This window comes from Lepisosteus oculatus, chromosome 21 (assembly GCF_040954835.1).
Source record: "Lepisosteus oculatus isolate fLepOcu1 chromosome 21, fLepOcu1.hap2, whole genome shotgun sequence".
Classification (NCBI taxonomy): Eukaryota; Metazoa; Chordata; class Actinopteri; order Semionotiformes; family Lepisosteidae; genus Lepisosteus; species Lepisosteus oculatus.
In genome coordinates this window covers 11329387-11353870 of record NC_090716.1, presented here as the reverse complement: position 1 = coordinate 11353870, position 24484 = coordinate 11329387, and the positions used below count along the sequence as shown (strand labels likewise).

At 39.7% G+C, this 24484-nt stretch overlaps 1 protein-coding gene across 2 annotated transcripts in view; it reads left to right on the top strand.

Moving 5' to 3' along the window:
* The window catches only part of LOC102688830 (tetraspanin-18B), a 53037-nt gene that overhangs the window by 21938 nt on the left and 6615 nt on the right, over positions 1-24484 (top strand). For both annotated transcript variants that reach the window (XM_006642478.3, XM_015338472.2), the window contains 2 exons: positions 10565-10650; positions 24196-24292. In XM_006642478.3, coding sequence (XP_006642541.1) covers positions 24230-24292 — 63 coding nt within the window. In that variant the 5' untranslated portion in view covers positions 10565-10650; positions 24196-24229. The remainder of the gene's footprint in view (positions 1-10564; positions 10651-24195; positions 24293-24484) is intronic.

The following is a 24484-nucleotide window of genomic DNA, read 5'->3' as shown; positions in this document are numbered from 1 at the left end:
TGCGTAGCTGAGGCTGGCAGTGTGTGGCCGGATGTTATCATGCAGCAACATGAAGCCCTGACGCAGCAACTCAGGTCGTTTTTGATGAATAGCCTCTTGCAGCTGGTCTGGCATGTGTTAGTAGTGACATGTCTGTAGGTGTGTGGTGAGGTCTTGTGGACTCTTGATAAAACAGGCAATGGTGTTAGTTACTGCACTCCTTCTGCTCAAACCTGCTTCATTAACCTGTTTGCAACAGTACCGAATGCAGCACAAAGGGCTCGTTTATTGAAAAGCCAGAGAAAAGTCATTGTGGTTCATCATCATGCCATCATCGCCAGGGTCTTGAAAATCGAGGTTTCTCATAGAAGAGGTTTTCTTGCAAGCGGTTTTAGATGAAAATAAACTGGCATGAAGGTTCAATAGAAAGGGTTGGTGACAGTAAAGGATAAATAAGTGGGGCTGACAGCTTTTGACATTTATCCCTACCAAAATACTTCCCTTTCTGTCTCTTGTGCCAACAAAAAGATCAATTAACGCCGAGAGCAGCTTCAATGAAGCTCTTTCATTCTGTAATAAAAAGCAGTACTTTGATTATTTTGCTACTACAATTAGTACATTGCTTTGTAATTGCCAACTGCAATTTAAATAGAATCCTTTTGTGAAAACATGTAATTAGGGCTTCCAGCTGTTTCTCTGCTTTTCTACATTTGCATTATTTGCTGAGGATCTCCAGACATTATATTCTATATTATGAGGAAGTCAAAGTATTGCAAGTACACCTATCTTAGAATGAGAATAAAGAAATTGGTTTGTTTACCATGAATCTGTAAGCTTTTGTCATTATTATCAGATGATAATGGTTTCGTTAATAAAAGGAATTTGGCTTAACAAGTCTAATTACAGTATTAAAGACTACTAAAACAAAAATATTTATATACTGAAAGCCGTCAGTCTTTCAAATGAAATGGAAAGGAAATTAGAAATTCATATAATACCATAATACTGTGCTTTCCATGCAGTTCAGTTTTTGGCATGATTCTTTTCAGAACACATAGAATAAAGTGTGGTGGTATGAAACTTGAATCTATGATATGCTTTGCTTGGATTTGCTATCAGGGTGATTTCTTGGCCAGTGCTGCTGTTTCTCAAGCATTCAGAGTTTTCAACCTGACTGTGGCGTATTCTTTCTTGACTCGCTTTGGCTTAATGATGGCTCGGTTTTCTAAGATGCAACTTGAGCACGTGAGCAGTGGGCTGTGGGTCCATTGAGTGAAACGCAGCAGGTGTTTTCAAAGGGATGAGGGAAGGGGCTCATGAATCATTTGCACAGGAAGAGGTCTGAGATGAAAACTCAAGAGTGCTACAGACATTCCAGTGAAAGGGTGAAAAAAATCACATCATGCTACTGGCACCTGGGTGCAGCTGGCTTGGAGTGATGTCTCTTTAATGGGTCTGGCACAATCCACTCATGAAAATCAGTCATTGCACACGTAGACACTGCCACACTCACCCCATGTCAAAAGTGTGGTAATTGTACTGACACCCTTAATAACACACATGCTGACCAGCACTCCAGTGCCTCAGCCACACTTAAGGCACATTCTGTAGTCAAAAGCACATTAATTATTAAGCTTGTTTGGTTTGTATTCCCAGATGACTGGGACCATACTAGCTTTAGCTTTCTGCTCATGTTATTCTTGGAATTCTTGAAACTGTAGAGCACTGTTAATCCCGGGAAGTCTTTTTTAGACAAATTAATTGAGCAGTGCAACTTCTTTTACTGCTGATTTCTTTTGTCCATTCCAGCCTTGGAACGTGATCCATGGACTCCTACGGACATAAATACTGTGTAAAGTTCAGGCAATTTTAGTTCACCTCACGGTAAGGACTTGAAGGGAAGTTGGGCTTGTACTTGTCATGGCTGCAGCTGGTCGAATGGAGAAAGCCGTGGCCACGCGTCTGAAGTGGTGGGGTCAAAGGTCACCTGCAGGGGAAAGTATCAGCAGCTCCGCTGATGAGATAATGAACCTTCCACCTCTGTGAGAGGAGCCAGGCTCCCCGGCCCCCTTGTCATGTTTTTCTAACCGCCTTTGAATGTTCTCTTGTTTAATTGCCTCCCAGAGGGCGGAGGTTCCCTGGTTTTCCTGTCCCAGGGGTCCTCCCTGCTGCAGAACGGGCAGGTTCCTTGCTCGGCTCTTTTGTCTTTCATGGTGCCGCTACAAAGCCACACTTGGCTTCCCCCACGAGGGAACATTTGGCCTTGGGGGCCCTGGGAACCCAGTGAGAAGGGCATTGGTTGAGGGTACAGTATATTAACAAGTAGCTGCACATACACAATAACACATGAGAAAATATAACTGTCATAACGTTTCCTCCAAGGACATTCCCACAACATATTCCGCCAGGGTTTCTGTTTGTTTTTTTTCTCGGCAGCACTTGCTGGAATGAGTTGACTGTCACCACCAGGTCTTGCCCAGCTGTACTCAGTCTTCACTCACATGCAGCTCAAAACATGCAGCTTCCTACAGATGTGGCCTACCTAACAGTGTTATTTATAAGGCACTGTATTATGTAGTGCCACCATGACAACTGGCATGTTAAAACCTGGCTTTCGAGAAAAGATCACTTCAGTCGTATATATTGTTATTTAATATTTCTTTTCTAAAAAACAGATTCTTTATTTTGACAGAAAAAATAAGACATCTATTCACCGGCACTCCTTTGCCAAACATACAGAAGGCACAACGTAAACTGAGTATGGAATGCTATTTGTATTAAATAAAAATGTATTTTAGCCTAGTTATTATAGCCTTAAATGTTTGAAGTTTAGATTAGCCCGTCTGTCATTGTACTTCTATGATAATCAAGTAACACACATAGCAAGAGACATTAAGACTTGGTTTGTGCAGCATGAGAGACAGTTTGTATAGTTTGTATCTCCACAGCTGGCATGTAAAGCTGAAAGGACAGTCCTGATTTGCAGCCTTTTAATTTCTCTCGCTGTCCTCGTGCCTCCTGGATTATATGATGTCAACTGCATCTAGTACGGTGGCACACTTTAGCCTGTAAGCACATTTTCAAGGGGAACGTTGCTTGTTGGCATTTTCTTACCAGGAGTTCCAGCAGCACAATTGGCTGCAGAAGTGGAACTGATTCATTTCCCCGATGTTTGATTGATGCTTTCTCAGCTTGGCTGCCAAATATAACTAAAAGCTGAAGCCCTGTCTTTGAACCTTCTGGGATAACAAAACAAAATCTTTTGCAACTGCTACTTTGGAGGAAATGCCTCAATAAGCTAAGAGGGCAAATTCAGCTTTTGGTGTGGTTTTGCATTCGTGAAGAGAGAGGTTACAAGAATCCAGCAGTATTGCAAATGAGATCAGCCAGATTTATAAGTAATACTTTAATACGCTTGGAGTTTAACTTCAAAACCTGTTGGGAACATTCCTGGAAAACCAGAGAAAAACCAAGCATTTGTGGATTAAATTGTGAACATTTTGCACCTGTACTTGAAAATTGCCATTGATGTTTTGTGTTTTGTTCAATCTGTTTGCAAAATTATATCCACACAATATGTATGAATGTTCTTTGAAAAAAAAACGTTATCTCTGGTGTAAAAGGCACAATTATACTGTACTTTTCAAGAACTCCACACTGATTTAAACTATACTACAAGCACGTACAGCTTATGTTTACAGCCCAATTTTTATTTGATCACTTTTGTATTCTTAATACAAAAGCTTAATACCACACTAAAATGGGTTAATCTGAGAAAAAGCTAAATCCTTAACTGCCAGTCATTAACAGGAATTTATTCATTTATAATCCAGGTATTTGTCTTGTGTCATGATTTAAAGTTGTCTTAAACTTTTCATTTATTTATCTTAATTAATTTATTTAACTAAGCACTGCTAATGTGGTGAAAGTTAAATACTGAAGTCGCTAAGCAACCAGGTTCACTTGGAATCCTGTGATCTTCACCCAAAGAGGAAGTGGGTCTACCGGTCTGGGCTGCAGCTTCCTCAGGTTCTCTTGGATACAGAGGCAGTATTCCCGAGTCCGGCATTTCCTTGTAGAGGATATATCATTCTGCGGTTCTGCAGCTGGGTTATGACTTACTGCCCCTGTGCTCTCAAATCCATCTTTTACAGAATGGTTCTGAGGTTCCACGTTAATGGCCAAGCTACTTGTGCAAAAAGAGACTTTTTTTTGCAAGAAGAAGAGTTAGTCATAACACATAGTGTGAAAAAGAAATGAATAAACTTGTTACACTCAAGTTTATCCCCCTGGTGTTTGTTTGTTTTTTATTGTTTGAATGATTGCTTGGCACGCAGGGGAGGACTGGAAAAAAGAAATTCTGATGGGAACCCATGGCGAATCGGAGCGCTCTTCTTCAGGACAGACTAGTGAATGGTTTAGTAGTGGTCACAGAAAGCATTATACTATGGCTCATGACGCATTTTTTATCATGACCAAAAAATTAAATGCCACAAATTTCTCAACCTTTGCCCCAAGTCTATAATTGAACACTTCAGATGTCGTTTTACATCTTATGTGACACAAACCCAAACATCACATTAACTAAAGGACAAGAATATGTTCTGTGCGTGACAACGTTTATTATGTATTGAGGACACCTTCGGTATTCATTAACGGCAGGATTGTTAGCCTAACGTATAGCACATAGAGTATTAACCTCATAGTTCCAAGTTTGAATTATTTCCATCTAATAAATAATGATAATGACCATTAATGCACGCAAAAGACATCTCAAGGAGATGAGTAATGTGCAGACAGTGTTCACAGTAGGGTGCTGAGTTCACTGTGTTTCTCAATGCTTACGAAAGCTAAGGACTAATGAAACCAGGCAGTGTCCATAATTACCTGGGGAAAGATGGAGGTGATGTGGCACAAAACTAAGAGGGTACAAAAAAGGGCAGAACAGCAATATACCCTTGGCATCTGCTATTGTTTTTTGTCTTCTTAGTTTACAGTTTTTGTGTATATTACTTATCCACATTATGTATGCACTTGCTTTTTTTCAACTTAAAAAAGCAGAAGAGCACGGTAAAGGAGACATTGTGGTGTAATGTACTGTACATACCAAAGCCATTTATGGAGTAAAGTGCCAATTTCATATCCAAAGCATGCCAATATATTTAGATAGAATATTTTTAAACAGTTTATACAATATGTTTCTAAGATAATTATACTTAGATGCTCTTTCTATATGCATCGGTTTTTCAAAAATTTAAGTAATATTCAGTATTCATACATGTTTTCTGGATTTGTGTAGGTACCTTGCAATCTAGTGCTAATATTACATAATGAGACTCTGTTCTTTTTTATGCTTTTTCTGGTGCCCAGAAAAGACTGAAAAACAAAACAAGTCTTCTTTTGTGCCTCTGCATAATTTGAAGACCCTCTCTTTCCCTTTCTTACTCTCACTACTCTTGCTTTATCATCCTGTCTGTCTTTCTGCTCCTCCTCTGCTGTGTTCCTCCCTGTTATGACTAATTTCCTAAATCCTGTTGTCCTCTCGTTCCCGACCTCAGGATGCCTGACAAGGATCCATCTCTTCCAATCTGATTTCCATGCTATTTCCTTCCTCTCCTAAACCCCGGGCATTTTATCATTTCAGGTGCTTTTTGGAAATGTCAATCAGTTTCTAACAAAGCTGTCTTCATCTTCACTTTAGCCTCCTATCTTGCTCTGGGAATCCTTACTCTTTTTGCAGCCTGGATCTCCCTTAGCAGCTTCGCCACACTGGCCAGCCTCTCATCCGGATTTTGTCTTCCTCTGCGCTTTCTCACCTTCCACATACTGACGCCTTGTCTAAGATTAGCGCAGGCCATCGTGAGATTATAACTCACTAGAGACTCATTTTATTTGACTGTTGATTTGTTATTACAATAATAATCCTGCTAAGTAAGAGAGGAACTGCAGATTTAGGCGTTTGGCACCTGTGACTAGCTGAGGAGTCAATGGTGTGAAGCTGCAACCTGTGGGATTATCATTGAATGCCTCTGTGCCAGAATACCCCTTGAATGGTGATATGCCACTTCCAGGTTATTGTGTGCTTTTACCTCATCCCTTGACTCTGTTCTTTTCTCACCTTGAAAACTCCTACACTTCCTGTCCCATGGCTGTCCTCCATGCTATGCCAGAACCAGGCTGTGTTTAGCTACAAAGGAATGGAAATTACCCTCTTCCTTTCCCTTATTGCTCTTTTCGTTCATCATTTTCTTTGGCACTCTCTTGTGCCAAACGTTCCTATTTTCAATCTGTCATTCAGTCTTCTCCCAGCAGAGTTGTTCTTAAGTTCTTCTCTGGCTTCGACTTCTCCTTCAACACTTCATCTCCTCCTTCACACTCAAGTTACTCAGTTGCCAGCTTATCTTCAGCCCCAATGGATCTCTCTCCTTCTTCCCCTGCTCTTTGCTACCCTCGAGAGAGCAGTGTTCCACCAGTTTCCCATTTTCTGCTTGCAGCATTTGTTGCTTGATCCTCTCTGTTGCTTGCACCTGGAACTCTTGACGAAAAACTGCTTTCCTCTGCTACTGTCATCGCATGCTCCTCTTCCTATGTTTTAATCCTTCTGTTGGCCCTTTCACACCCCCTCTTCTACCTCGCTGATTGTGCATGCCGAGTCTCATGCTGTGGCTCAGCCTCCACTACGTCCTCTCTCTCCACTTCTGTCCCTAAAGTTGTGTTCTGGGTCTCTTACTGTCCTCTCTCTACACACACTCCCTGTGTCCTCCTTCCCATAGTACTCAGGATGCTCAGTCTTCCCCTTGTTTTCCTTCCACTGTCACTCTCTTAGTGCATCCCTGCCAGTCTCATAGCCTTCTCAACCTGGATGGCTTCCCACCATCTGAAACTCAGCCTCCCCAAATCCGACCTCATTTGACTTTCCTTTTCATTCTCTTCCTTTCCTCTGTGGACCTCTCCATCTATTTTCCTCTTTCCCCCTTTCTACACTAACAGGAACCTCTCTTGACCCTTTCCTCTCTTGGTCCCAATACATTTAATACTTTTTGCTCAGACTCTTCTTAAGCACCATTTGCAGAAATTTCCCTTTTCTTATTAATTATTCTGTCCAATGTTCTCTCCTTCTAACACTGTTGTAACTCTTTGTTGGACTCATTCCTGCCAATGTTATCACCAGCATTTACTCTCTCCGAATTATTTGGCTTGCCTTCACTTTTCTTTACTTTTCTCTGGGTACACCATTACTCGGGCAGAGGGGTGGCTCTGTGGCTCAGGATCTGCGCCTGTGGCTGGAAGGTTGCAGGTTCAAATCCCGCAGCCGGCAGAGGAATCCTACTCTGTTGGGCTCCTGAGCAAGGCCCTTAACCCCAACTGCTCCAGGGGCGCCGTACAATGGCAGACCCTGCGCTCTGACCCCAGGCTCTCTCCCTGTCTGTGTGTCTCATGGAGAGCAAGCTAAGGAATGCAAAAAGACAATTCCTAATGCAAGAAATTGTAAAGGGTTAATAAAGTGATGTTGTTGTATTCCTCCCACTGCTTCCCTATTGCTGCACACATCATTTGTACCTCTCACACACTGCTGTCTGAACCACATTTTGGCTGCCTCCAATCTTCAGCGTCTTTTCTCTACCCCTGTCTCCTCCTGCCCTGTTTGCTCCTAATGTAATGCCAGGCTAGCTGTACCCCTTCTCTGTTCTCTCAATTCCATCCTTAGTACTCAGTGGTAGGATGCACTACCCACAGAAACCGAGGTACCACTTGAGCATGTGCCTCACTAGCTCTTGGCACCTGCTCAAAACATACCTGTTTAGAAACCATTTGATATCTCTCAGCACCCAATTTAATCTTTCAATCCCTCTAATTGTGCTAATGTTTCTAAGTCTCAAAATGGTGATGTAAATTGACAAATTGCCCTTACTAAAAACAAGTTATATATACCGTATGGTGCATTTAAATTAATACTCTGTATCAGTCCAGTTTTTTTCTGTTTCATTTGTTTGTATGGCCGTTGTGTTGCTTATCCAGTTTGTGCTAGCCCTCATTGTCATATGATATCCCTCATTTGCGCTGGAGGCGGGTGGAGAGAGCAGTGCAGCATTCAGTGCTCTTCTGTTTAATCATGTGCGTAACCTTCCAGCTTGCTGGTGGACCCTTGTCTACGAATCGGCATGGTTTCCCATGCAGTGGCTTATGCAACTATACATTAACCATGCATTAATTGTATGTATATTTCACTTAGTGAGGACAGACAAAACTATTTAATTTTCACATGCAATGTGACTTCCCCTACCAGGCAGTGATAATGCAAAACTGTCTTTTAGTGAATGAGGGCCATATTGGTTTCAAAGATGGTCTCTCCAAACAATTTAATTTCACAGGTTTATCTGGTCAGATATGCAATTTTTGTGACCTTTCCAGTCTCTGTTGCGTTTCTGGCAGCATATTGGATGTTTCTGCTCTTTAATCTGCAGTATAGTGCTGCCTGCTCCTTCAGCCACTCAACTAGATTTTATTGGTACTTCATTTTGCTCAGTGTCCGTTGCTATGGAAACCACACCATGTTGCCCCTCACCAGGATATCTTATATGAACACAGTTTTTATCTAGTTATTTTACTGTTCCTATTTATTTATGCATTCATCAATGTAGGCCTGTACAATGTAAGAGAGTCAGATAAGCTCAGCACTGTGGTACTGGACAACCAATGATGGGCAGTTACAGCAACACAAATAGTTCAGTTTTAAGAATACAGAATCCTCTAGATGAGGAAAGCAGATAAAGAAACACAAAACAGGGCTCTGTGCAATGAATTGATATGTTTTTACTGGGTGAAAACAGTTCATTATGAAAGAAAAATGTTATTGTAGAAAGGGAATCTTGTTTAAAATATGCAATAATAAAAGATTGTTCATAAGTTATAAAAATCTGTAATGATTCCTTGTTTCAGAGATATTTTATATATTCTTTTCCATCTGTATTGGGAATTCCGGTGCTATAACAGTCCTGAAAATGGACTGTTCCTGTTTTTATTTCCTGTCTCACTTCTCTGAATAAACCTGTAGCCTCCATTGATTCCACTATTTCATTTTCTTTTTCTCCCTCTCAATTCCTCAGAACAGACCATTTGAAAGAAATTGTTTTCCTGGGGTTGCTGTGAACATTCACTGACCCCTGACTGTGCTGCTATCTCTAATTACATCAAATGAGTCATTACGGTCTTCAGCATGTCTGCAGTCAACGAATTACCCAACAAAGCTGTGATTGCATGTTTCAGATAAACAGAGCAATGTGTTGTCATCAGGAGAGTACAGAAGTGGGCTTCCAGGTCTGCACAGATGTTGGCTGTTTGAAACAGCCAACAGCATTGTGTTGTCATGGTTTGTTAGGGTTACCACCTCTGCCTATTGTTCTGCATCTCTGTTATTTTTAAGAAGTGCAGCCAAGTTCAGTGAGTTCAGGGAAGTAAACACCAGGGCGCTTTGGAGCTATAGGAATTCGATAGTAATTCTATGGAATTACCTGTATCCTTGTCTTAGGTTCTCTACTGAACAATTGTCAAGAAATATAAATGTTACGATTCTGATTGCATCAAGTACTTACAGATCTGTCTAAACTCTTTAGAGCAAATATATCAAGAACTCTTGTTCTTATTTCTTTGCCAACATTATTCGTTTTTTCTTTTACAATTTTTAATGCATTAATTTTGCACTTACCACGGGCTGTTGATCCCCCTATATTTTGACAAATACTGTAGATCAAAGCTTAAACTGTGCCGATTAGCCCTGTAAGTCCTTCTCATGGAACAAAACATCAGGAACACAAATGACCTATGGGCGGCGGCCCCCCAGAATAAAGGAGTTAAAATAATCATTTCAGAGTTTCCCAGACAGAATGGTAGCCTGAAAGGAAACCACTTAGTTGACCAGACTGGAAAAAAGTGAATTACAAAGATGGCAATGCGTATACTTTTCTTTTTAAGAAAAAAGAGTAATCCCAGCCAGTAATTAGCTTTCACTGCTTTTCATTTTGGTTGTTTTTATTAGAAGAAAACAAATAGTAAACCAACCTGTAAATGACTGCAAAACACAAAGCTTTTTCTGCTGCCAGAAGAATGTTAAATAATTAATGAATTGTATTCCTAACCAAGTTTTACTTTAGAAAAAATAGCACAGAGTCCAGTAAATGTCACATGCAACAATAAAGGGTAATTAGGCAAGAAGAAAAACAGATCCTAATATCCAACGGCAGGCATAAATATTTTACCTTTATACACAAAAGCTCTTGTTTGGTTCAATTAAATGCATCCAGGTATTATTTTTCACTGCTAATTTTGCCCTCAGGCTATTATTTTAAATATTCAATGGGATAAAATGCTGGTATAATTTCAGATCATCTTGGGAAAGGAAGCGGACAATAAATAATTGATTGTAAAGCTTGTCATTTAAATTCTTAAAACTGCATTCCTCTAGGAGTCCATTGCTGTGTGGTGTACGATTTTAATTATATGTCAGTGTGTGTTGATGAGTCTTCTGTTTAAACTTAACTTATAGTGACTTATAAGTTATAGTGAGTATCTGACTGTTTTTTTACAGCTCATGAAAAGAGAAGAGGCCAGGAAACCAAGAAAGAACTGACTCTGGATCAGCTTATCTTGGAGAGATCAGAGAAATCTGTACAGGTATTTTTTTTCACATTACAGTCTTTTAACACTAAGAATCAATAGCTCAATAGATCTTTTTTTTCTGTCCTCCTGGTGAGGGACCACCAGATGTCAATTAGAGGGCTCACGGTCTCCATCCTTGTACCAGGCTGGGGGTGGAAGAGGGCAGCGCAGGCTCTCCTCTGAAAAGCACACTTTTCAGGGCCATTTGCCATTGTACACAATGTGAGCATTACATTTCCCACAGGGGAGGGTGAACTTCAGCTGGAGGAATGACATCAGTCTCAGCACCGCAAGCAAACCTTGTAAATCTCAGCGGTCACTGTTGCATGGGCAGCTCGGGATACCCTGGGCATCTCAAGCCAATCCCAGCAGTGCTACACATGTGAGTTGCACGTTGCCCTTCAGGAAAACCATGCCAAGGCAGTGGTTCCACCTGTACTCTGAATGGGCATCGTTGTTTGTTGAGCAACACGTGAGCCTTGCATTTATTATGTGTGATGGGTACATTATTGCTAACCATCTATACTTCACTTATGCAAGCGGTAACATTATAAGATGTCTTTTATAACACAGCCAGTCCTCAGCTGCTTTCACCTGTGTACTGACGACCAGTGAGATGAGAGATTATTCAAGATGAGAGACGATAAATCACATGTCCTTTCAGTGCTTTCTGTTTCTGGAAAGAGAGAAACTCATTGTGAGTCATTTTAACTATATTATTTAAACTTATTTTTTTACTTCTGTCAATATAAATTATGGAAATAATTTTAAAAGTGGTGAGTATTGCTTAAAATATGGAGAATCTGGGTTTTTTCTAAAAGTGTAATAAAACTAGAACTGCCTAAAGACATTCCTATAAATATCAGAGATATAAATACTAATCAAAGATATTTATAGCTCTGTTTATTTTAGCAAAACATCTCACGAAATCTCTACGAGGGCCTCTGTGAGACCAGTTTCCTCTCTGCATTTAGTTTCTAGCTAAGACAGAGAGTTAGCAGAATGGTGAGTAGGTGTGTAACTGTAACTGGTGGGGTGCTGTTACTGCAACATATAAATACATTTTGACAGTGATGTATTTCTCGTCATTGTGGGATCAAACAAAAGAATTTTAAAGGCAATTTTTCCCTGTAGGAAAAATAAGATTTTTTTGCAGGATGATACAAGATTGGGCAGCACAGTGCTGCATCGGTTAGCATCAGTGCTTTCCACAGTTGGGGCCCTGTGTTCAATTCCCAGGATGCTGTCTGCGTGGAGTTTGTATGTTCTCGCTGTGTTCATGTGGGTTTCCTTTGGGTGCTGTGCTTTCCTCCCACAACACAAAGACATGCTAGTAGGTTAATTAGCTGTTGGGAAAACTGGCTTTGGTATGAGTGTGTGCGTGTCGGTGTGCACCCTGTGATGGACTGGTGTCCCATCCAAGGTGTATCCCGCCTCATGCCCATTGCTTACCAGGATAAGCTCCGGCTTCCACATGACCCTGGATAAGATAAAGTGGTTAGAAAATGGATGAATTGATTAATGTAACAGGTTTTGTTTATTTTTCCCCATAAAGTGCAGACTTTCTTTTTGTGTCTGCATTTGGAGAATAGCATAAGCTTTCAGATCTTGCACAGTTTATGGTAAAGGGAAGACATATGACACTAACAGATATCTATTTTCAAATCATGATTTGCTGCGTATGTTTCCTATCTCTGAAATGCAGTTCAAGTTCAAAACTTTATTGCTATAACAACCAGTTGCATGGATTTTTTTTTGGAGAGCTCATACAATCAAAAGACAACCAATACAAATACGCAACATAGAGCCAATAATAAACATCTACCCAACACATCTTCACATACCATCCTAACACACACCGTTAATTAGAAGAATAACAATGAGACCCGATAAATAAAAATAAGCCATGCAAAAATGTTAAAACCAAAGTGAGTTCATGCATCTACAGAACCTAGTAGTTCTTATTTTGATAGATAGATCAAGATAGACCTTATCTTGATAGACCTTTTGTGTTTCACACCTTATTTTCTAACGTCTTGCAGTTGAAGAAAACGCGTAATTAGATCAATACTATAAGCCACCAATTAACACGCAAAACGCTTTCGGTCTTCCCTGAAGCAGTGCAGTATAACTGAAATAATTAAAGTTTTTAAAATGGAACGTTTCGGTATGGAATGAGTGCATCTATATGCATTTACATACTCTCATGATAACAGCAAACATGAGAGAGCACAGAAGGCAGTATGCCAAGCTATCCTAAAAACATCTCCCTGAATGAACCCCTTGCTTTGAAGGCCTTGATTGCATTGCACCAGTATACATGCTTTCCCACTGAGTTCATGTCGAAAATTTGTGACAGCAAATTCCTTGCTACTTCACTTATTTATTTGAATTAAAAAGTATTACTCATACACAGGCCCTGCTTTGTAATGTGGCTTCCAGTGTTATAAACATGTCCAGCTCTGAGCAGATGTAGCAGGTGCTGTGCTTGAGTATGCTCTGGAATTTGGTAGCTTGCAGTTAATAGAATGACTTCTTTGGGACCCAAAGACTCTTTGGTAAAGCACTGCTAAGCCCCAATTCTGCCAGAAGACATTGAAGCTGCAGTTCATTTTCACTGTCTTCCTGTCAGCTGGGTACCCTGGGGGCAGAATGAAATGTAGACAGCCTCGGAGCAGGGATTAATGAAACAACAATGCTTGATTAACAGCTTGGACAGTGACCTTTCACCTCGATCCCAGACCTCTGCACACACATGCCTGACCACTGGCTTGCACACTTCTTGTCAGCTGCTGCCTTCGAGGAATTCAGTCTGATCCTGCAGGCTGCCTGCATCACTCTGTCTCTCCAGCCGTCAGCTGTGTTATACATCCCAGCTAACGTGCAGTGATGTGTTTGGTGACTGGCAGATGGGCAAACATATTGCACACCCTGAAAGAATGTAGGTGTCAGTAACCTCCCAGCCTCCCCTTCTCCAGTCTGTATCATGCCTTCACTGACAAAGAAAACCTTATGAGCTCTTCCCTGTGAACAAATGGGGTGAAACACTTATCATGCAATGTGAGTGTTAATGTAATATTAATGTAAATTTGAGTATCATATTGGAACCCAAATCCACAATGGTAAATAATCTAAACAAAGCATGCAAAATATTAAGACTCTCAAAAGTTAAGACGAAGATTAACAAATTGCTTTCCATTAGTCAAACAGGAACCAAACCAGTGAAGGAAGGAACCAGTGATGCTTGCTTAATCTTAATGTTGGACCGCAAAAGTCAAAAAGGATCAAAAAGTCGTTAACGACCTTAGCAATGGTGCTGTGATTTATACTAATCCTTGATTGGAAATGTTTTAATAGCTCATTAAATGCATGATAAATATGCAATTTAGTTGTGACCACCCATTCTACAATATTTTGCAAGAAAGTGCCAATTGGAAGTAGGACTGTAGTTTTTAAGCACTTTAGGTTCATGACCAGGTAACAGAGGTGTGATAGGAGAAGACTACAGGTAGAAGACCAGGTTCCAAAGACTCATTGATGAGGCTAGCAACACATCAACAAACAACAGGAAGAATAGGATTTAAAATACAGGCAGGTCACAATAGGTTGCATTATCAACATCAATGAAATGAGAGAAACATTTTTTAATTGTTCATAAGCCTTTGTGTCAGGCCTGTTCTTCTTGAGGTGCTCAAGTCATTGTCTTAACTGCAACTCATTTATGTACTGAGGGGAGAGGAGAAATGAGATGATATTTAGTAGAAGCTATATATACAATTTGCATTTATGGTTATCTGTGGTTTTAGACAAGAAATGGCATCACAATGCAGTACACCATGAAAGCTGAAGAGTAAAATATTTGTTTACTAATTTTCAGAGCATTTTTTTAACACTTTTGTTATCCAGTTATTCTGTAAGTGTTTAAACTAGCATGAACTGCCGATAAAATGTTGCTCTTAGTTTCTGTTTCCATACTTTGAGCACTGTATGTCCGCATATGATACAACCCTGCATTGTCATAATGTGCAAAACATCTGTTAGTAGAATTCAAAATCAGTACTGCATGTTATGTATACATTACTTACATTGTTTCTTATGGAAAAATAGCCTTCTCATGTAATGAAAACAATCTCAGTGTTTCTTCTTGTTGCTGTAGGGCTAAACAGATACGACTGTATGTACTTATATATGATTATTATCTACATTTCTATTTAATTAATTTTTATTTTAATTCATTAAATCAATTAAATTGATTAAATGATAATTGAGAATTCACATGTGACGCCACAGGGCCACTACAGTGACGTGACATACTGTATAAGCTCATTACATGGATAGTTTTTACAAACAGAACCAGGATATGTCCATATGCATAATAATCAAATAAATGCCAATCACATTTCGAAGCAGTAATTAGAACCCAGTTTGTAGTCCGATGTTGAGGAGCTGTACTGGTCAATTTGTTACTTGCAGTATTAGACGCCACATACTGTAAATGTCAGACTCCCAGTAATTACAGCTAATGTACCCTAGAAAAAGACAAGCACAGAATGTGTGTTCACGAAGTGTTAACAGAAATGCTTTCAAATACCATTTTATTTTTCATTATTTGAAGTATATCTAGATATAAAACTGCATTCACGGTGCAAAGAAACAAAGCTGTTACCATAGAGGGCTCTTAAACATATTTTGCTTTTGTTGGCCAGTGCTCTATAATTGGAGAACTTCTACCACTGCAGCAACATCAGGATTTGCCAGAGTCTTAGACTAACCACTTTTGGAAACAGAAATTTCCTATATCTACTGGGGACCTTAAGAAATTAAACCTGAGCTCCTTCAACAGATGGCTACATCACTGAATAAGTGTAATAAGATAACAAATATCAAACTCAATGTCACTCCATGTGCAGGTACGCTGTTTTTTTATGGTCTCCTCAGGCTAAGTTGTCTTGCCTTCCTAGGTTTGAAAATCAGCAGGAACGGCTGTTACAGTAGAGCCACAGACGTCAACAGGAAGACAAAGGACTTCCTGAATGGGTTTCCAAGGAGACTAATAGCTTATGCTTATGTAGCTGCACATCACTTGGAGAGTTACTGAAAAGAATTGGTGTGAGAATGAAAGAGCATCGTGATATTAAGTACCCTATGGTTGTAGAATATTATACAGTTTCTGTATGTTGTTTCTGGGCACTGAGAAATAAGCCTTTTTATTTTCTAGGCACCCAATCTGTTAGTAAAATGTAGCAGAAAGACAATTTGGTTTTGAATATGGACTGATAATTGGTTTAAAACTGCATGGTTGTTTTAACATTTGGACTTGCCATGCTTAAGAGAGGACACGTTGTTAAAAGATGTAGTTTGCATTATGCGCCGGTGCAGTTGAGAAGTTCTCTGACCTGCCCTTAAGGGCCTTTCGCTTATAGTGCATCTTTGTTAGAGCTGATTTCAAAGGAACAAAAATATCATTGCCCTTAATTTGAAAATGTTCTCTCTGCTAAGCAGCTTTTACAAGGCCATATTTGACTTAGGGACTTATATTTAGTCTGTTGCTATTACACACAAGGCCTGACATAAACTTTTTCCTCACTCTCTGAACTTTGATAGCAATGTCCCTATGTTTTCTGGCTTTGAATGTTTTGCTTTTGTTTCTTCTATTCGAATCATGTGAATCTCAATGACAAACATGCCTTTTATGCAATTTCTTAAGGATCAGAATATAATCAACGAGAAGCTGAGGAAAAGTTATTGGGGTCTTTGGCATTCTGATGAAGAACATTTGTTCCTCTCTTTACTCCGGTTGGAGATCCAGGCACATTGTAATAATATCCAAGAAGAAAGGGTTAATATAAAAAAGTAGTATATTTTCTGACAGAAATTCAGCCAGCCAAGCAAGTGATCATTTTCCTTCTTTACACGTTGCATTCTGCATAAGGTGTTTGCTCATAGCTTTTAGTGGAACAGGTTGAAGGACAACCTTTTTGTGTGGGGGGGAAAAAGCAACTCTATACCTGTACAACTGCATAAAAATGAATGCTGCTGAAATAGATCTCCTTGCAGCAGTGAGATTTTTAGTGGGTTTTGATTTATCATTTCAATTTAAAAAAGCTCCAGTGCTCTGCAATTGTGCATCAATTATCACATCTGGTTAGCAAGCGTGATTGTTAGCATAATTACGTGATTTAATGGAACTGATAGATGTGAATGTGAACTGTTTGAGCAGATAGACTTGATTATGGAAAGGTTAAGCAGCAGTCTTTAATAAAGCGTGAAAAGACATCAGCAGGGCTGCAGGTATTAAGATGTCTCGGTGTCCCTGTCTGGACTGGGTTTTAATGTGCTGCCCGGGGGAACATGTGGTTGCTGTGATGATCTGTGCATCGTCATTCCCCAACTTACCCCAGGAGGCTGCTTTGTGTCTCACCTCAAGGGTTGGTCAGGAAAAGTAAGTGAATAAAAAGGAGAACACATCTGAGGTTTTCTCTGTGACTTGAGTTGAATCAGTAGCTCCTTGGAAAGAGATGTATTGGGAGACGGAGGCAAGAGAAAGCCATCACTCACTCTCATTGATCAACAGCAGGAGCTATTGATCAGGTAGATCAGGGGCTACTAGTGTATGTCTTCATTCCAGTGATTAAGATGCTGGAGCTATTAGGATTTGCAGTATCTGCTCCCGCACTCTAGTCTCGAGTCTCAACCTGCAGAAGGATGTAAATAGCAGGTTTTAGGCAATTTTGATCTAATTACTTTTTATAATGTACTTTCGAACATCTGCTCTATAGCATGTATGCTTTCTGTCTGTAGATTTGCATGACAAGCCTCAAAAAAGAACATGATCTACTGCCATAGTAGTTTAGGGTAATCCGTTGATAAGGCTGAGTACTGTATGTCGAATATTCATTGCCATTGCACAGTACAGTGACATGGAGGCTAGCACTGCTTCTTCAGGTATTCTGTTATTTCCCCATCCCCCAAAATACCGATGTGTGGTTGGCTACTTTTAAACATTCACTCCCGAGAGTCGATCCCGTGTCTAATAAGAGAATGAGAGCTTGGCATATCGCACTGTTACAGTACAATGTCAGTGGTGGCGCTGGTACCCCTCCTTATTTCTCCCTAGAAACAGTCCTTGCATCCCCAATAATAACTATCACTCATAAAGACTGGTACAGCCTGTGGTAAAACCTGTTTATGTGCACATTGTGATGTTTTACCCATTCTTATGCCCTTTGCAAGGAGAGTTTATCACAGCTCTAGACTGTTGCTGCAGCTCATTTTGCCTCATCGAAGACTGGCTGTGCAAAATGAACAACAAAGCAGAACAGGGGTTACATAGATCACAAGAAAACATTTGCTTTTCCATCCACTTCATTTCTGTATGATCTATAATGGTGCCATAACTGATTAAATCTAACCCTCGGCATGCTTAAAAACAAGACGCAGACTCAAGACATCCAGCCATACATAACCACTGCCCCTATTATCAGACTCTAGAATCAATTCATAGCTGTTTTCATATTCAGACTGGGAGCATTCTTCTCTGAATTGGGTCTTTGTTCATCCTGCATTAGCTGCCTTTCTGAAGGTTGTGAATCTGCTGGACTCTGTTTAACCCCAGTCCTCACCCTAGGAGTGTTTATAAGTTTATAACAAATTAAGTCTCTTACCATTCTGACATAGACCAGAATGCCCTGATACAGTACATATCTTGGTCAAAATGTTTATTTTGTCAAGAAATTATAAATATGGGCAAATAATGTGCAGTTAAAGATCAAGAATAATTGTTATTTTTTCTTGGTGCTTGGAAGAAGTCCTAAATGGAAAACAAATCATTGCTGGCATCACATAGACAGTACTAAAGCTAGCATGATCGCTCTCATTGGGTTGTGACATTGTATGTGAAGAGAAAAATATGTGTACTTGAAGAAAATGATGTACTGTGACTACTTAGAATTCAGCTGACTTCAAAGGCGTTCTACTTCTGTAGGAGCAGTGTATGGCTCTTTCTCCTTAATTGGGGGTTCATTAAAAGACAATGCAAGCCTTGGGGAGACTTTCCCTTCCTCATTTCTTTTTGGTATGTAGCACAGTTTAAGAGACTCATTAAAAAAGTAGAAAACATCAGATAATGTAATATTCATGTCCTCACTGTATATATATATACTGGATTTCTACAGTAGGCGTCTGATGGTGTGTCTTATCATCAAGGAAAACTATGTCACAGTATCCTGAAAAGCTGGCAAGCACAGGTACTTTTGCAAACCAGAAAAGCTTGCAATTATCTTGACTTCTAGTGTCTCCAGAGGGTACCATTAAGGTTGATCATTTAAGGGTCAAGAACACTTAAGAGGTTATATTTTAGTCCTCATGATAGTGCTCAAAACATTCATCCTTTTTTATTCTGTGTATCTCCGTGATGGACTGTCTTAAGAGAGCAGAGAGGTGACAGACAGCTATAGTAATTCAATCAATTAAGTATAATGCGTTCACATCAAGGAGAAGTCTTGCTGCATCTCCAGCCAAATCCCCTTTTTACCACTGGCCATCTCTATCCTTTACTCAGTAGTTTATTCTTATAGTGTAAAAACAGACACATTCATTTCTTTAAGTGTGCTTGAAGTATAAAGTGTAAGGAACATTTCGTGTCTACAAAGACATAGTAAGAAACGTCTGTCCTAATAAACCATATTACTACATTTTGTGCATTTCCTTTGGTAACATATACCTTCTTGTGTTTAAGCAGAAAAATTAAATTTGAAACTGCCCCAGCATTCCATGTTGAACTCCATGTACATGTACATTTATTGGTTGATATTAGCTATTGAAATGGTCCCACATAATGTTAAAAAAATGATAAACTGTAGACATTGAAATTGCTGTTGATTTTTACTTCTACTTTGCTGGTGACACAGAAGCTGTGATTTTATGTTAATCAAGCACAAAACATCTGAGGGTTAAAACCTAAGCAATACAAACACGAAATTCATTCTGTCTCACAAAAAGCACTACTGAGTAATGGCTGAAAATTATTTTGTTCCAGTATACGTTAGTCTGCAGCATTTAAATGCAGTTAGGAGATGCAAAAGATTTCAAAGATTCGGCTCATAAATATAAATGTTTTTAAATAGCACTGATTTTGTTTTGCTTCAATGAGCTTTGCTACATAAGATAAAATGTGCCTCATAAAAAAAAACATACAATAATGGTTTTCTGTTTTTACTTGGCTCCAGTATTTGGTGATATTTATGGAAGAATGTTTGGAATTTATCTGTTATCTGTCTTGTGTTCTTGGATTCTTTGCTCTGTGCTGACCTTGAAAGGCATACTTTACAAATCTGCAAAGTAAATGGTAGTGACTAGCGACTAGACTACTTTGCTAACACAGCAGTAATTCGGCAGTGATTCGAACTACAGGGCTTTTCCTCTTTATAAAGGAGCCTTGGCTGTAGCTGCTAGCAACAAAGATGCCAGTTCAGTATCCACTGTCTTTCTGGTTTCTTGTGGGCTTTGAATTACTCCAGCTCAGGATTCCAGCTGTGATGATCTGAGGCACACAACATTGTACCAACATGGTTCTGATGGGAACTAATCATTGTAAAACTCAGTCAGTAACGAAGTGTGCTTCACGCAACCTCTCATAACAGAATGTACAACAGGGATGGTGACCACATTCCCATGACTTCACACCCCACAGATGCTGTATTGATTGCAGTCTGAGCCACAGCTGATTAAAAACATTATCGGCACAGTACTTGGATCGCCATCAGGGGCCTCTGTGGTTGCAATAGTTAAACTGAAAATTGAAAGAACACACTTTCCTTTGAGAGGGAGCCTGTCGCCACAAATAACTTATGCAAGGCAGAAATTTGGCCCAAGTTTGCTTTTGCCAGTGATTACGCTATATTAGCTACAAAGCTAAGATGGTCTGCAACATTCTTAACTGCATGATGGGAGCTTGGCTCAGCGGTATTACTCAAAATGGTGGAATAGCACACTAAGGAAAATAGAACTCTTTAGAATTACATTTGATGCACATCTGGTACAACATCTCAGAGGTGCTGCAGCCATTATGTGAATGTTAAAGCCATATGTAGATATTCAACAATGCAACTAGACCATAGAAGATTGGTTTCCATGACTCTTGGTATCTACTGTATGTGGTAGCGTTTTCTGTACAATATGTGGGCTAATCACTCTACTATTCATGTGCTTAGGTATTCAGTCTGTCTCTTTGCCTATGAATGACAGATCAGCAGGTTCGTAGAACACTGTACACACTGAAGGAAACAGGGCCGATTGTACAAACTTGGGCTGTTTGTTTCAGGAGTTCGGTTGTGTGCCTGTGTTGGTGTAATGAATGCAGGGTCCGTCTGCTTACACTTACATTGGTGCCGTGAGCTGAGCTGGAAATTGGGACACTGTTAACAGTGACATTACTGCCAATCTCTCTGAAAAAATTTCACATTTCCAGCACCAAAGGGCCAGTCCTCTGAGTCAGCATTTTCAATACAGAGTCTAACAGCACGCACTATACGCACACTAAAGAAGGATCTTCATTTTCCCCATCAAATCTCCCCCAACCTGCAGTAGTTTTCAAGCAGGCCCTTTGTCTCCATCAGAGATCATTTGAAAAGAGCTGAAGAGAGCCAGTGTTTGACCAGAGTTGATCTTTGAAAACTTCGCTCATATATCTTGAAAGAGCATCTTTCTCTAGAGTGAAAACACACTGTTCCCTCAGGGAGTCTGTTTGCTTCTGTCCTGGTATCATTGGAGTTGATTTTTCTATTGGCCTCTTTTCTTGAGTTATAAGGCTCTTCTGAAACTGGCACCAAACCTAGCCACTGTTTTTTGTCAGATTGCACAGCCTTTTAGTTATTTGAATTATCTTACTCGGAAGCAGCTAAATTCAGTTAAACACGATTCAAATGATACAAAAAATCCATTACATTCTAAACGTGCTCTTACATATGTGGTGGCACAAAAAAGAGAGATAAAACTGTCCCTTTTGACACTTGTGGTGTGATTTGTAATAAATGCTAATCTGCAATTAAACCCCCATAAACGCTTGTTAAGTGTTTCTGTGCAGTAATTAAATTTTAACAAAGGATGGTTGTGATCATGTTGAGCAAGCGATGGTTTGCACCAGTCTTCTCCTGTCTCTCCAGCCTCCTTCAGGGATGCTTTCTGGGATGGAAGGTTACAGAGATAGAAAAGGTGGTTAAGGCATTTGCAGGTGTTGGAAAAAATCCTTCTCTTTTACTTTACTGCAAACGTGTTGTTGCTAGGTTAAGAAAATCAACGCAATTAACACATCCTTTCGCAAGTTAATATCATTACTTGGCAGGCTGATTTAACTGAAAGTTCCCACTTTGAACCACTTGAAAGACACGTTTTTTCTTTTCACGGACGATGACTTCAGAAAGCAGATCAAATGATTATGGAAAAAGTTTGCAAAATGTTTTTGTTAAGGCTTATTCCTTTAACCCCTCTTTTCAATGCTGAGGCGCCTTGGTTTTAGAATGGAAAACTACTTGTGTGTGTGCGTGGTTTTGATCATTCACAGCTCCCCCTCCACTTGCTCCACAAGCAAGTGGTGCAGAAGTGACAGGGGCGTACATCTCTGTGTGACTGACAAATTCAACCCTGAGGTTGCAGTTTTATGTGAAAGCCTTATGAGGAATATTCACGGGGACCCGTTTGGCGATGGAGAAATTATTGTGAGGCCGTGACCTACTGTACAGGATGCCTTTGGCTCCCAGCACTAATGAAAAGCCTCTCCTTCATTAAACTAAATGCCCCCTAATGGGCTGCAATTACACAGAGTGCATTGTCAGATAGAGATTGCCTTTTATTACACATGGGGCTTCTACTATTGACTTCATTAGAAAGGATGCTTTTTTCCTTTCTGCTGGGCTGCACGAATGGGGCCCTCCTGCTGGCTAAGCCCTGGTAAAAGCTTTATACAGTCCTGCACAAAAAACAAAAAAAATCCAGAATTGGCAGCCTCCTTTTAAGTGCTGACTGTTCAAGTCTAATGCAGTCATTTGCTTCAGACTGCTTCACCCCTCACTAAGAAAGGTGAAGCACAGTGCTGTGTTCTTACATGCTCACCCTCGTGGTCATTTTCTCCCTTAAAACGAAACGGGAGGCGTTTGTTCGTGGTCTCTGAAATACCCTTGCTTTCTCCAAATTTTGTTGTATTGATTCCAGAGCTGGATTGCCAGCTTCACGGTTCTTGACATCTAGAGATTCAAATTCCAGGCCCTTTATCTCTTCACACTAGTGCAATACGAACTTGAGCGTGTTGTACAGCAGATGGGTGAAAGGTGTACAGAGTACAGTACACCTTAACAGAGTCATAGGGGAAGGGGGTATCCATTATTGCCGAATGTCTGATAAACACAATTGAGTAAAGATGCTTTCACTGAAAGTTTCAGTCCAAAAATGCACTATTATATCAGAAATGTGTCTATATTCACACACACTATATATGTAGGCTTTCTGGATCTTTTAACAGATTTTAACAATTGTATTATGAAAAATTGTTTCTGTGCTTTTTTATCATAAATGTACAAGCTTTTTGTATCATGTTGTAAATATGTTGTATAAAATTCGCTGAAGCAGACAAAACACAAACACCCATCGTAAATAAATGACCTAACCCTACAGTGCACCACTGATATTCCTGAATTTTAAATCTCTGTAGTATTTATTTTACCTTGTTTTATTATTTTTGCATTTCCCCATCATTTAGGGGAAAATCCAGTATTTCTTTTAGATGAACTTTTAGCAGATTTTGTCCATTAAATCCGAAGTACGTTAAAGCAAAGCCTGATTAAACCGAGGGTTTACTGTGCCACATTAACTGGCCAGCAGCTCCTTGTAAATCTTCTAGGAACTGGTGGTAATAATTTAATCTTGTCTATTAACAGGAAGTGCAGATAACAGCAGTTTAGAGATTTGCCCTTTCAAACTCAAAGTGAAACACAAAAAGCAAAATTAAGTTTCCAGCTAAATGTCTGCTAGCTAAGAGATTAGATGTTGTTATTTGCTGTATCCATTCATGCACAAACTAAATTTACAGCTGTGACAAAGGTCATCAAATTTATTTTAAAAAGCTTGACATAGCTCAGACTCACTGTATACATTGATCCTTGTCATGTTTAATGAAATAACAATATTGTCTGTTACTTCAATGATAGTCTTGTCAGAAGAGGTGTTGTTAAAGAATGGCCTTAATAAGTCCGGTGCTCTTAGTCACCTCTGATAAGGTCATTATTGTAGCATTGGTTGCCAGTGTATTCCTCTTCCATTGATTTTATCTGCATTTGGACACTGGGGATCAAGTTGCAAAAAATACAATTACTTAGTTTAATCTAATATTTTATCTTAATTAAGCTGATAATAGCTGAGTGCTTTCTCAAATGTGGAGAGTCTTGCAAGAGCCCGCTGACAGTACATTGTGCCCCTGTCATTCTCGAGTTCGTAAAGAGATGCAGGTCTGGAGGGGCTTCTTGTTCTTCGGATACTTTAGTTGAGTAAATAGATTTTGCATTTCCACAGGGGATCGGGCAGGCTGGAAGGAAGAAGCAAGGCCATGGAGGGGGACTGTCTGAGCTGCATCAAGTACCTCATGTTCGTCTTCAACTTTTTCATTTTTGTAAGTATTGTGAAAGCACACGGCTGTTTCTTTCTCTTTTACACATGTTAAAAGAAGGCCTTCAGCTGGTTTTATTAGTTGTTTTCCTGCTGTGCTGCTATTTCAGTAGCAGTATTTATGTTCTGATTTTATACAATGAAATGAGTTTGACAACAGGTTTATTTAAGTTTTTTTTTTGGGAGCTTCAAAAAA